This window comes from Nesoenas mayeri (assembly GCF_963082525.1).
Source record: "Nesoenas mayeri genome assembly, chromosome: 8".
NCBI classification, from domain to species: domain Eukaryota; kingdom Metazoa; phylum Chordata; class Aves; order Columbiformes; family Columbidae; genus Nesoenas; species Nesoenas mayeri.
In genome coordinates, this window is record NC_137554.1 from 23,570,444 (window position 1) to 23,584,775 (window position 14,332).

Consider the following 14,332-nt stretch of genomic DNA (forward strand, 5'->3'; position numbering starts at 1 on the left):
TTCTTTATTTATTTCTATTTTTCATTACTGCAGCCCAGAGTTGTGTATCTCTGATTACTGCAGGACAGCAGATCTCATGCTGTCCCTCCTCATTCTCACACCATCCATGGCAAGTAAGGGCAGGAGAACTCAGTTAAATTCTGACTGTAGGATTTCTGCTGCCTCTTGTAGCAGTGAAAATTGACCTTTTCCCTCTAGAGCCATCTTAGAACACCAGTGAGTTAATTTTGTCAAGGTGCAAACCACTTTACGTTAAGGAAAATGGCTTAATGTACAGCCTGATATTGCTGACTTAATTGCTGGAGTTAGTAAAGACTATATAGAATAAGTCAAGCACAATCCTGCAGTTGCTTATGCAAACACGTGACTTATATAAATGCTCCAGTTGACGTCAAAGACGATATTTGTTCAGGTCAGATTACTCACACCTAAGTCTTTGTAGGACCAAGTTCATAGATAAATAGTAGTTTACAGGATTGCATTGGATTTTTTTCTTAATTTCTCTTGCATAAAAATTGTACAGCATTTCTATGGAGTAATCTTTTTACTTCTATCACTTATTTTGGTAAAACACACAAGTATGGAAAATCTTGGGGTTTTTTTCATTAAAAAAATAAAAAGCATTAAAGAGAGAATAAAGCATTCTTTATTTTTTTTTCAGGTAGCTAATATAGGGATTTTGAATTAACTTTTTGTCCATTCTTCTCTGTGCTTGCAGCATTTGCAAGCATTTGTATTTTCTGCAAGTATTGCAGTATAATTCAAGTATCAAGAAAGGCTAAGACAGATTTTAGCATTGTTAGAACTCCATTAAAGGGTTCATTAGAGTTAAGAGTAGTGGTAAACACCACCCTTCTGGTTCAACCATCACCTTTCACAGCGTTTAGTGTCAGGCAAGCTCAGGCATCACCCGCTTTCCCTGGGAGGGTTAGCTCTGGCTCTGAGAGCACTGTGGATGTTCAGTCCCAGATTAAGTTGTTTTTAGGATTTAAATGAGTGTAAAAACCATTGATGTCCACCTTCCTTTTGTAACAGGCAAAAGCATCTGAAATTAGAAGAGTAACATCTTTCCAAGAATCCATTTGTTTGTTACAAGTCGAAGTGCAGGTTCATTTTGTCCAGTCACTTCTCTTTTACCATGGCCACAGTAATTGTTTGAGAGTTAGCAAAGGAGGAAGGAGTCGTAGAATTCGCAACATGTTAACATCCTTCTGGGGTTAGTTCTTTTAAATCATGCTCAGTTAATGTGGGCTTATGTTCGCTTATATTCCTCTCTGTTATTATGAGTGCAAGCCATCTAGATATCCATGTAATATAGTCTCTTTTAATTAAAAAATCCTGTTAAGGTTTTGATCCCAGCAGTACCCATGCCCTTTTTCAATTCCATGCCCTTTTTCAATTGCATAATGATTGCTTTTTTGTTTGAAGGTCTTTATTGCTGTGTTCTGAGGAATAATGACACCTGATTTATATACTCTGTAGCCTTCCTTATTTTCAGTATTCATCTCCCAATCCTCTCTCTACTTATTTACATAAGATGTTTTTGCTGTTTTGTTTTGTTTGGTTTTTTCCTCATTCTTAATTTAGTGGAAATTTATATATGCTTTTACTCTGGTTACCTGTTTCAAAACTCTGGTTCTATTTGGTGAGGTTTTCTTTGGTTTGCAAAATCACACAGCTATCCAAATAATACTGTTGATCTCCTTGCCTTTTCAGATTTGAACAAAAATTTACCTTCTTTTTTTACATGAGTACAATTCCAAAGGACTTTAAACTTGAACCATTATTGGTATTAAATATACAGTGATACTGTAGTATAAAATATTAAAATACAAGCATCCAGTACAGCCTATGATGTATGTGAAATGAGCTGTCTTGCTTTTCCTTTGATTTAAATGACTTACTTTAAATCTACCATCAAAAATATTTTTAAAAATTGATACTAATGACTGGAAATTTTGACCCAATTTACCTAGTATTTAGGAATGACTTATGATTTTAAGATTATACATGAACTGAACTGATTTTTGTTATTGGAGGTAAAAACACACCTCATTGCCTATGTAGGAGTCTCTGATGTGAATCTTTGATTCAGGTGCGCATGGCAGGCGAATCCTGTCATCCTAACTTGAGAAATACTTAAAGGTGGTTTGCCTAAGTAAAGGAGGGGGGCTCAATATTGAGAGTTCAGCATGTGAAATCGGATCAGTCTGCATCAAAATGTAGTTATTAAAACTTTCTTTTATTGCACTACTCTTGGCAATTCCCCTGCTTCTGTTCTGGTTTCACTTAGGCTTTGTCTGGCCACAAGTGCATGACAGCCTGGGTTCCAGTTCAGCATCATCTGACTAAGCTGATAAAAACTCCCATTAAATCCACTGACATTTCTTCAGGACTTTATACTCACACATACATTCAAGTACTGTGCTAAATTAGCCTCTCAGCAGTTTTGATGTCAGGAATAGATACATTATTTACTCATAAATTAGTAAAATGTGTCTTTATAGTGAACTTGTGAAGAGATTTCTGGACTAATAGTTTTCTCAACATATCAATGTTAGGGTTGTAAGAGTGGGTTTTTTCTCACCCCTCTAATTTTACTCAATTCTATGAAAAGAGCATAAACCACACTGTGACGTGTAGCATTGCTCATGTGGAGATTTGCTTTACTAGTCAGTCCATAGGGTGTCAGTGTCCACATGGCTGCTGGCCAGACTTCACCCGCAGCATCGCGCCACACTTTCTAAACCACTGGAAAAGTCCACAGTGTTTCCTAAGTCTTTGTGGTGCTTCAACGTCGATGTTGATGGTACATGTCCCACGTTTACTTTTCACACAGGAGAAGGATAAAGTGTCATGGAGCTAATAACCACAATCTTCCTCTAGCCTGCTGATGCCAATCCTCTGGAATAATAAAGTCCATTAGAGCATAGGTAAGAGATGTGAGGATCTGTGTGACTGCAGCACCGACTGGTACCGACAGATGTGGAGGTGATGCATGTGTGAGTAGTGGTGTGCTACCGTTATTGTCCTGGGAGAAATTTGTCATGCCAAAGGGAGTAATCTCAGTCCATCAAAAGCCGTGTGGTGGTGAGGGAGCTTGCCTGAAACCTGGCTTTTTTTTTTTGCCATTACTTGTAGTCTTGGCTAAATCTTTTGACTAGCTTCATTGAGTGTTTAATGAAGCCTTGAACTATGGTAAACGTGCTCAAGATTAGTCTTCCAGAGGAAAGCTGTGTACTGGCTCTGTACAGCAATACTTTCCATTTTAATTGTCTAGTAGTTTTAACTGCCTGAAGAAGGTAACAGAAGATATGTTTTTTAAATCCAAGATCTTAATTGAAATAATTATTTGACTTCCTATTGCAGAGTGGTTTACTTGAAATACTGAGCTTGAAAGAGTGTATTCTTCTGAATAAATTGAACTGAAACACTGCTGATGTTGCATAATATCAGGAGGTATGTCCAGAGGGCAGGCTGCCGGACTGGAGCAGCTTGATATGTGGGCTTTATTTCCAGTTGTGCTTTTCATTTGCTTTGCCATTTTTGGATTATTTTTATAAACTCTGCTTTGCTTATTAAGCTTTTAAAACTTACAGTGGCAAAGAGATTCAAATTTATATATGTGTGTGCTTATTGTTACTCTCACATTTAAAGATTTAGGCTGTAGCTGTGCATAGGAAAGCTTTTAAAATGTTCAACATCATAGAATCTGAATGGTGTCTTTCTGCCTGGGTCTCTAGACTGAGTCTCTGGAGTTCAAGATTCAATTCAGGGGTCTGAATGGGGTTTACTCTTTGACCTTTGGCCAAGTCACTCAATTTCTTTTGCCTCTGTTTGCCATCTTCTAAGGGAATGGATTAATATTTCCAGTCCCACATGCTATGTCTGATTCGTCTAGACAAGACATTTTTGTGTCTAGGACTGTGTCTCATTATGTGTTTTTCAACAATGCAGAAGACAATGGGCTTGAATCTTGGTTGGTTGTCTGTAATATAATACAGAATGAAATTAATAAAAAACCAAGCAGTCTCCTGACTGCTTCCCATTGCCTCATGACATGGTGAGGCGTATGTGGGTGGATACAATATTCTTATTTTGTATTTTCTGGTCAAACTTAACATGTTTAGCTAAATGCATCACTGGTATGAATCCACTGAAATTACTGGATGTACACAAGGGACTAATCTGACTCGATATGTTGCATTTGAGATGGGTGGTTCCTTTCAGGTCGGATGACATAACTTCTTCTAGGAAAACTGAATTTAAGAGTCTAGGCCTTTAAATCTTTTGCTAGTGTGTTCCTAATGAGAAACACACCTTTTTTTTTTTTAATTTATTTTTTTTTAATTTGCACTCTGTTCCAAATAGTAAAAGAAGCATACTCTCATTTTAGTTAGTGTGATTCATCATCTGTTGTATGACTTTTTCATTTGCAGTGTTTGATGATACATTTATTTATATTTTTTAAAGGACAGGTTTAAATAGATTACAGCAAACAATTACAGGCAGGTACATTCTCCCCATCCAAAGTAAATATCCTTATGTGTGTGAAAATACATGTGTCTGTGTGTATATTTACGAAAAAGTAAAACATGACAGCTGTCTTATAATAGTTACATATCAAATTCATCCTTTCATGTCACTAGCAAGATATACAAAAGTTGCATTTTTAAGGTACCTTATCCAACATAGCATTTTACTTATGTGGGTTGATCATTAGGGTCTGAACGTCACTGAAGTGCTTTTGCCAACAATATGTCATTAAGTTCGAGGTTTATCTGTGCAATACAACATCAGTCTCACACCTCTTCTGGAGTATAGGAAACATCTACACTATATTTCTCAAGAGACTTCTGTGCTTATTGTAGTGGTAATTGGAGGTCACCCTTAACTCTGGTTGAGGTGGTCAATAGGTTGATACCAGAATTAAAAGTACTTTGCTGCTTTGAAACCTCGTACTGCTATGTAGTCTTTGAAAATGATCCTGTCATTCTTTTTTTTCTTTCTGTCTAAGTGGCACTCAGAGTTTAAATATAATGTGGAATCTTGTCAGGGAGTGGCTGTACTCAGAGGAGATTAATTATAGAAGTGGGTGTAGAAAATTGCAAATGTGAATTGTATTTTTTGTACAATAAAATATATGCCTTTAAGTAAGCACTGTATTTGCTTAGAAAATTCCGTGATTAAAAAGGCAGCCAAAAACATCCTAAGAGTTAAAGCATGAACACCAAATCCTAAAGTGAGGTTCGAGTTAATTACTCTTTCTCCTTTACAGAAATACTTTTTTTTTAATTTACTAATTGAAAGACTTTCCTGCTCACGGGTTGTTGCTAAAGGCTGTGACTGGGACCTTTGCGCGCCCATGAGGTGGTGTGTGCTCAGAAGAGTCAAGAGTCCTGTTGCTACATGCTATATCCTCACAACAGACCTAAAAGCCCCTGGTAATATGTCTGCCTTGAAATGCTTCTGCAGTATTCGTGAAACCTGCTTAGCCAATGCTTTTCTTCACGTGGTGCGACCTTTGACAGAACTGGAGCTTCTGCTTATTGCATAAGAAAACCAGTTGTGACCACATCTGCTGTTTTATATGCCTGGGGACAGCTGCCCCTTGAGGCATAGGGACCATTTTTGTGCTTGGATCTGTAGTGCAGGTCTCCCAGAGCATCGATGAAGTGTGACCTAATACCTCACAAGCTTGAAAGAGAAAATTTCCGTTTCATCTGAGTGGAAACTGGGCAAACTCCAATAGTTCTTTCAGTGCCCTGTGTTTCCTTGTCTGATAAATCAGTTTTGAAGTCCTGGTGTAATGCTTAGGCCTGTTGGTCAGAGATTTGATGGATACCAGTCCCTCAAGGGCCGTGATGTACCTGAAGTTTCCCAAGAGCTTTCATCTTACCTAAAAGAATACTTTGCTCTTTCACAGAATGTGCTTTGGCAGGGAGATATAGGGTAGTGGAAGGGAGACCTGGTTTACGTTTATAGGTAAAAGCTTTGCCATCAATCCAGTGAGACTTTTGACTTTCCAGATGTGAAGCCAACAGAGCTGCTGATTACAAGTTCACAGATTTTCACACCAAAATTTAGTCTTATTGTTTGTCAAGGAGTCTTTTAGGACCATACAAGTTCACTGAGTCAGTGGTGTTCAGAAAAAATGGAGGGAGTAGTGTATCTTGTCAAACAAGTACTTTAAGCACAAATTTTAAAGAATACCTGTTAAATCTTTAGGCCAAATTTAAGTACTTCAATATAATTTTTTTGCGCCTAAAAATTTGGCTTGAAATGGTTTGGAAAGGTATAATAGAGTCAAATTCAGTAAAATCCAAATAATTTTTGAAACATTAACTCTTGAGCATTGAGATATAGAGTTTAATTCTATTTCACCTGTGAAATATGACAAAATTGCTATTGACCTTGGTGTTAACAAATACTGGCATTTCATTGCATCATACAGAAGGAAGGAAATGAATCCTAGTGTTTTTTATATATACTTATCTGTATTACATGTATTTTTTTTCTCTCTGCAGTTTTAGTGAAGATTTCAAATCAGGGAGACAGCCTTGCTTTTGCTGTGTTACTTTTTAAAAAAACCTGAAATGGCAGTCAGACTACGTTTTACTGTTTATGATAAATATAAGTGTTATCCAGAGCATAGAAAGGATGAAGACAGTAGAATTGCTTACATTGAATACCATAGTTTTCTTGCTACCTTTACTGGCCTGGTTTAAGTCCTCAGACATGCAAAGACTGAACTTTGAGGCCTCTGAGTACAACTGGAATGTGTCTGCTAGTTGTCCCAAACAGGCTTCCCCACCTGCCTTTTTTTGTTTGGCATGTTTAGTGTTTTGTTAGGAGAAGAAAACCTTTTTCAGGCAAGAGTCATATTGCACTGTGGTAGTAAGACAATGGGTTTGGGCAGGCAGGAATTTCATAGACTTTGGGTCAAAGGCAATAATAATAAAAAGCTGTGTGTTGTAAATATTAGGAACTTGGGATTTGCACAGTTGGGTGGATGGAACAGACCCTGACATGTTTTGGTTTGTGCATATGCAATTAAAGAGCTGTTGAATAGGTGAAATGAGCAGAATGCAGACAGGGTATGTAAAATAGAGCACACCCAGACTAACTTGGCCCTGTGGTTTAAAACTAATCTGCCTGAGAGATCTGTGTAGTAACTGAGTGACAACAGGTGCAGCTCTTCTAACGCTGCTGGGAGCTCAACCCACTGCTCTCTGAGGCTTTTTAGCAAACACTTAACATGGGCAACATCTCATACATTTTATACATTTCAAGACTAAATGACTAGGTGTCACATTTTTCTCCTGTTACTGAAGAAGTATTCCCTTAGGACAAATTATCCTCTTCTTTTCCCATTCACCCCAAAGCCGCCAAATATACCAGGCAGGCAGAGACATTGCTGTGACAGATATGGATAACAGTGGTATATGTGGATCTAATAATGTGGTTCTATTTCAAAGGTCATGTACTAATGTACGTGGCATTAGCCATAATGAAGCAGAGAATAATCATGTTTCGTTTTGCTCTGTGATAACCTTTGCTGTATTTCAGGCTCTTGCAGTACCAGTGCCCAGTTCTGCTTAATATAAAGCTTGGATGCTGGGAGTATGTGTCTCAACTTTTTTGTCTGGAACATTTTTGCAAAAACCTCTGTCAGATCTGTGACTGTGTTAGAGTGGTGAATTGCTCATTTTTTTTTAAAAAACCCTCGAGACTGTGGGGTGCATAATTTGGGAGGACACTGACAGCTTGGTCCAGATGTAAGCATGTGGAGAAGTTCGCTTGAGCAGAACCTAAGCCCTGGTTTTCTATTTGAATTCAAAAATCTGTTTTAAATTTGAAGCTTGCAGAAGAAAAGAAAAAACATGTTTGATGCTTGACAGTCACACTCCATTGTTTCAGGTCTCCTTCTTGCCTTCTGAACGTCATACAGCTTTCTTGGTTCTTCATTATTCTTTGTAGCTTTAAATAAATAATGCAACAGAACACAGAAAGTTACTTTAGCCTACTGCATGCTGTTTCTTTTGGGACCTGACTAAACGCTATCCCAGCATCTGTAGGACTTTGTTTTTTGCAGCAGGTGGACTTGATGTCAGTTCATCGCCGCTGCATCACTCTCGTGAAAGTGTTCAATTGAGCATATTTTGTGATTAAACTGTTACACTATTAATGATACCTGCAAAATTAGTTATCTTAATGAGTTTTAATTAATTCGTGAGCAGTTAGGATGAATCAAGCAGATCCACTTGCTTTGGAATCAAGAGCAAAGCTTCCATTCACTTAAGGATGGTTAAGACAAGGTTCTCTGCCATTAAAGCTGGAGACTGACTAATTTTCCTGTCTGACTAGTATTGTACCCACCCTCTTGAATGGGAGGTCACATATAAATGCCTTATGGGGTTATTTTTCAGCGAAAAAAATACTTCCTATGCTAACTGTCTTTGTTAGTAGGCCTGTTACATTAGTCTATACGCATAACTAGGATGACTTCCAGAGACCACTGCAGTTATGGAATCCTCCCCCTTCCACCCCCCAGCTGTATTTTGTTGTCAAAAATAGCAAATGTTCTCCCAGGCAGGGCAGAACTTTTGCAGATTTGGGGGTCGTGTCCTTGCTTTATCCCTTTTGGAGTGTGAGAGTTGGTGTCAGCAAAGAACAGACCAGAGTGTAAAGCTCTGGCAACTCTTAAGTAGGTATGGAGAAGTTTTTTGTGACGTGATCTTTTAGATACATTTTGATGGTGATAACTAAGTGCAATATTTCCCATTTTTTATTGATTGTATCTAATCTATTTCTCTCCAAGAAGTACAACAGTGTGAGATAATACTCAGAATGGGTAGACAATGCAGCAAGAGCCATATATCAACTGACTTTGAACACCAGATTTACTTTTGCCACTAATGTAGTTGCCCTGAATGATTTTGAATGTTAGTGGGGGCAAACAGTTGCTTCCAGAAAGCATTTTGGGAATTACCAGTGTGTGTTCAACCACTACAGACTCCCTGAACGTCCTGGTTTTCTTATGAGGACATAGCTGCTGGTGGATTTTCAGAGTGCTGAGATTCTGATCATACAAGACTTCAGCACATCCACAGTCAGTCCTTAGCAAGAGATGTGCAAAAACTCAGAGATAGACAGTAATAGAAAGGATTGTGTAATATGTTGTGCCCAGCCAAATCTACTTTGTAATGAATGTGGCAGAGATTTTTTTTTTTGAGGCTGTTGTATGCAAGAAAATCCTATAGTTCCTTGTAGACTTGAATTTGTAAGAAATGCTAAACATAATCATGTTCCTGTTGAAAATCTGGTTTAAATAAAATAAGTTTTCCATGCAAAAGAGAGGCAATCTTTCATTTCATTGTGTGGAGAGTACACTTGAGGAAAACAGTCTTCAATTTAATGGTATTTCAGCCTAGCTAAATCTGGTCTGTGCTGCTGAGGGGTTCTGCACCATCACGTTTGCTTAAGTGCTGTATTAGACCAGGGAGCTGGGAGAGGACTGTTGCCTAAGTGATCGCCTGTTAACTCAGCACCTTTGGAACCCAGTTGATCCTGGTAGTGAAGTATGAGAAACATTTACTTCTATCCCTCTGGTTCATCCAGCTTTAGCTAGTGCTAGTGTTTATGGCCAAATAATTGAGGCAATACTGCCAAATAGTTTGGAAAACACTTAGGAGTTGCTGTGAAATACAAAATCTTCTATAGTTGAGACTTTCTTTGTTGAAGTAATGATTTGGTTCCATAGCTTCCACTTTTCCATAATGTCTTTCTGGATACCGTTTTTCCAAGTTGAGTGTCCCACTGTCACTTTCTTAGAGTGATACTCTGGAGGAGAATTTCTGAGCAGTTACCCATAAAGCTAATATGTGTATATACCCTTGGTATTCAAAGCTGAAAAAAACAGGAACAAATTACTCTTTCTACATGTACATACAGCTCTCTTAAGACATAAAAATCGAGCAGCTGAGTAAGTGTTAGAGGACCTCATCAAGTAAGTGGTAGGGATTGGAGTTGAACACAATCAGGTTCTTTTGAAGAATGTAGTGAAGTTAATCTGTCATTGCAGGCATCTAAAATTTTTTCTTGAGTTATTATCTAAGAGACCAGAATGCCTTTCTATAGTATAATACATTCTCTTAGATATTAAGGATTTGTATGAAGCTCTATCGTTCAATTAAACATGTAATTTTTACATGACAATTGAGTAGGAGCAAGGGTGGAATAGGCAGCTGAAATCCCAGATAAGCGTAACTACTTGGGCTGCATTTACAAGGGTTTTAAGGTTCTCGTGGGCATGAAAATAAAAACCTACCAACATAATCGGTTAGTGTTTTAGCTCAGATTTGAGGTTGGTCTTCTTAACAGAACCGTCCACTTACAGATCTGCCACTTAATTCATTTGGGAAGAATTCCCAGTCCGTGCTTTCTATATTGTGTTAAAAATTCAACCAGAAATCAACTATTTATCCTTTTTTTTCTGTAAGCACTTTGCATTTATAAATCTACACAAGAAGGATGAAAAATGCTCACAGCCCTACTGCCATTTCATATGAGAGGATGTTCAGTCCAGCCATATCCAGTAAGAGCTCCCTTATGCTGGAATTCAGTGGATTGGCAAGGGCTGCTCTGTCCCTGTTCCCACTGTCTCAGTGGGACTATATGTGTAATGTGGTGTTCCTTGGAGTGTTCAAAACATGCTCTTCGGAGTCCAGCAAGGCTGCTCCAGTTCTTCTTTGGGTAAGCACAGAGACTCAGGAGCTGCTTTGTGATCTTTGCAAGTGAGGAGCTGTGACATTTTGCTCTCACCCTTAGAGCAGTTCTAAGGGTGTGGCAATAGTTCATAGCATCGATCTAATTAGAAAAATACATGTTCGGTTCTCATGGTAATTTGTCATTATTTGGTATTTACCATATTTGGGAAAACTTGATGCATTATTGTTTCACTCTTTATGTCTAAATTTTTCCTGACGTGATGAAATGATGTTTATTTCAAATACTCTGTCTTTATTTTTCCTTTTAATGAGAAGTTTGAGCTGATTTGAGGTAAATGTTTATTTTTTCCCAGTATTTTCTTCAGCCAGGAATTTATTTATTCACCCAGTTTTTGTCAAAGGTCCTAACTAGATTTATGTGCTGGTCTTTTAAATCCTTGGTAACTGGAACTTCTTACATTGACATTGTCATTGCTGTAGTTACAGGTCATGTGCTTTCCTGTTGTCAAACCGCACACCAAATTGTAATTGCCTGATCTAAAACTCTTTAAAAAAAAAAAAAAGGGTGAGGGGGTGTTCAAAATTGTTTGAAGAGTAACCCTGAAATAACGTCCACACTATTTCTAAGGATATAAATAGCTATTTCTGTTTCTTTTTTTCCTTCAAATGTGTAATATTAATAAATTCTCGTGTTAGAAAGGTGCATTTTTTGCTCTTTGTGACAGCAGGATTGTGAATGAACATCACCAGTCCTCTGATTGTAAAAACATGGTCGCTCCAAAAGAACAGAAGGGAGTGAAATACGATGCCTTTAAAATATAAATTTCTGTCCTGCATGAGATGGCGGCAGTATGGGCAATCCATATAATCATCCAGTCTGCTCAGTGTCACATAAGAGGATGGACACTGAGAACAGAGCCTTTACCTGTCCCACCTGCTGAGAAGCCTGCCCTTGCTTGTCCGTCCTTGTTTCTCATTGTCAGCTCCAAAAATGTGGTGAATCCAAGCTCTAGATAGTTTTCCATCTGCGTGGAAAGGCTCTTCCTCTTCTTATTTGACTTTATTGTGTGTACACGATCAGCGCCTAGAAGCCTTTGCTTTGATTTGTACGTAGTAAATAAAAATAGCTTCTCTGTTTGCTGATTTCTTTGCTAGTTTCTATTACTGTGTTTTAATGGTAACCTCACATGTGATGCTGCATTGTCACACTGAAGTTCAGGATTAGCTTATCAGGAATTAGACTTAAAAGAAGAATTTAATATCACACTCAATTGTTTCATGGCTGATGCTGTTTCAGCGTGTCACTGAATTGTCATCGACTTCTGCTGAAACACAGACTTAATGACAGCGGTACCTGAACATGTGCTGTGCAGAAGCTCTATTGAATGTGTTTTTCCTTGTACATATTCACCTGATAAAGGCATTTTGTACCTGCGGTGCCATTTAACCTAATTATCAGTGCATATATAATCTCCCATAGTTGTAATTTAGCTTGAACATAAGTAATAAAATGTTTTCTGAGGACATACAGTGTGCAAAACATTGCTATTCAGGTGCCACCTGGAAAAGCAGGAATCTTCCTCTGAGCTGCTTGCTGAAGAGCAGTTCTGTTCATGCTGTGCTGTCTTCTTGGCATATACATGGCCTGTTATTTGACTGATGTATGCAATGAAGTGGCCAGACCATGGGCTGTTTCAGCAGAGAAGAATCTTAAACATAAGGTCCTTTTAAGGTATCTCAGGATATGCACTCCAAACAGTAACCAATTTTTTTTGATGTTGGCATTATGCTTGGAATTTTTGACCAGTGAATGAACAGATCATTTTGCACAAGCTTCTTTCTAGTCACACATTGAAAACCAAATGTGTTTGTTTGCCTGATTCTATGCCCATGTTGTCTCTTTTCTAGGTCCCTCTGTACAGTAGTGTGCAAGTGGACGTACACTTCAGATGGCGGTTGGGATGACAGTTTCTGGAAAATGATTGGTTTGGAAGATTTGGTGAAGGATAAGTACGAAAAAATAGGTATATCAGCAGGTTGTTTCATTATGTCCACATAAAGTCATGTATATATAAAAGAGATACACATATAAAAAGGTATATGCATATAAGTAGATCTTTTGCTGTATTTTTGTGAATGTCAGCAGAAATGTCAGCAGGACTTGATGAAGCTTCAGATGGGTTGATAACAAGGCTGGATGCCCATAGGTAACAGCTTTCCTAAATATGCTTTTTACTTGATATTCTCTTGAAAAACTGTTTAAATGATGTATCTTCTACCCTTCTGAAAGACCTAGCTAGCCTTTCAGTACTGCTTAGACTCAACAATAGAGGAGTAAATGGGATCCTCAGCAAATGATTACATGAAGGAAGCACCTGATACGGGTATATTGGATGACAGGCTATGAAAAATAGCCACAACATAATAATTTATAGCTGTTACTGATAGCGTGTTTTGTGACTTGTACCAATCTCCCTTATAGTAATTTTTTTTTTGAAAAAGTGCTACTTCTGCTTTTTATTATCTTCCTACTTTTTTTTTTTTACTCTCTTAGAGCCTAAGTTTAATTAGAATGGTAGCCTTGCTAATAGCAAATCCTACAGCAGATATTCATTAAAAGTCCATAATGTTAATATACCAGAAAATTTCCAGGATAACTATATTAGACTTTCCCTGTTAAGTTAATGGACTTTTAATGGATGTCCTAAGCAGACATGTCATTAACAAGAATATTACCAGGCATGAATTAAAGTATGCTCATTCATCAAAGTTAATTATCTGAAATTTCTTTTGATTTTTTTTTTTCCATGTCTAGCACTCTGGACAAGTTTGTACAGCAGTTTAAATGCAATAACATGAAATGGAAATGGCGTATGGAGAACTGTAGTGAAGTGAAATGTAATGAAATCTCTAAACTTTTCTGACTATCACAAAATAGGCTATAAGTCATTTCCAGATTAACAGAAAATTGTACTTAAAAGCTTCCTTTAATAGATTTCAGCTTTTCTCCCTGCAACTGAAACTGCTTATGCAAAAGTATAAAACTTACTAGGATTACTTACTAGTATTAGGCTTTCAGCTTCCTGAGGTTTTAATTTGAATACAATTCTTACAGCATCTATCACATGTGGCTTTTAGCAAATCTTCAACAAATTAACATGAGACTTGCAATAAATGTATGTTTTTACCAGAAAAGCGAACATCTTGGTAGCTGGTAGTCTCATGGAAGAGTATTTTTAAAATAAATAAATTATGAAGTGTAAGCTAAGGCTTTAATACAATATTTATGCAATGCACTTCAAGGACAGTGCGAAGCAATTTGCCATTTTAAGAAACAAAACATGCATGTTTTAAATGATGAAGTAGCCATTAATAAAAAGGGCCTTTTGTTGTGCTGGAAGGCTCATAAAACTAATCTATATATGGCTCAACATTTAGCAAGACAAAAATCATTAGTTTCTAATATCAGGCTTACATTTTTGTTGAAACATAATGCTTACAAAGTAAATCAGGAAATTAACTTCAATTGATAGGTGGTTCTTGCAAGACAAAAATGTTTCCCTGAGTTAATGGAGAGTGTCTGGTGCCCTGGGCAATTGCAT

The 14,332-nt window shown here is 37.5% G+C and overlaps 1 protein-coding gene across 1 annotated transcript in view; it reads left to right on the forward strand.

The window, feature by feature from the left end:
* FGGY (FGGY carbohydrate kinase domain containing) overlaps positions 1-14,332 on the forward strand; it is a gene marked incomplete at its 3' end in the record, with an annotated part of 308,876 nt that overhangs the window by 209,473 nt on the left and 85,071 nt on the right. The window contains exon 7 of the mRNA XM_080348952.1: positions 12,639-12,754. Within this exon, the coding sequence (XP_080205078.1) occupies positions 12,639-12,754 (116 nt within the window). The remainder of the gene's footprint in view (positions 1-12,638; positions 12,755-14,332) is intronic.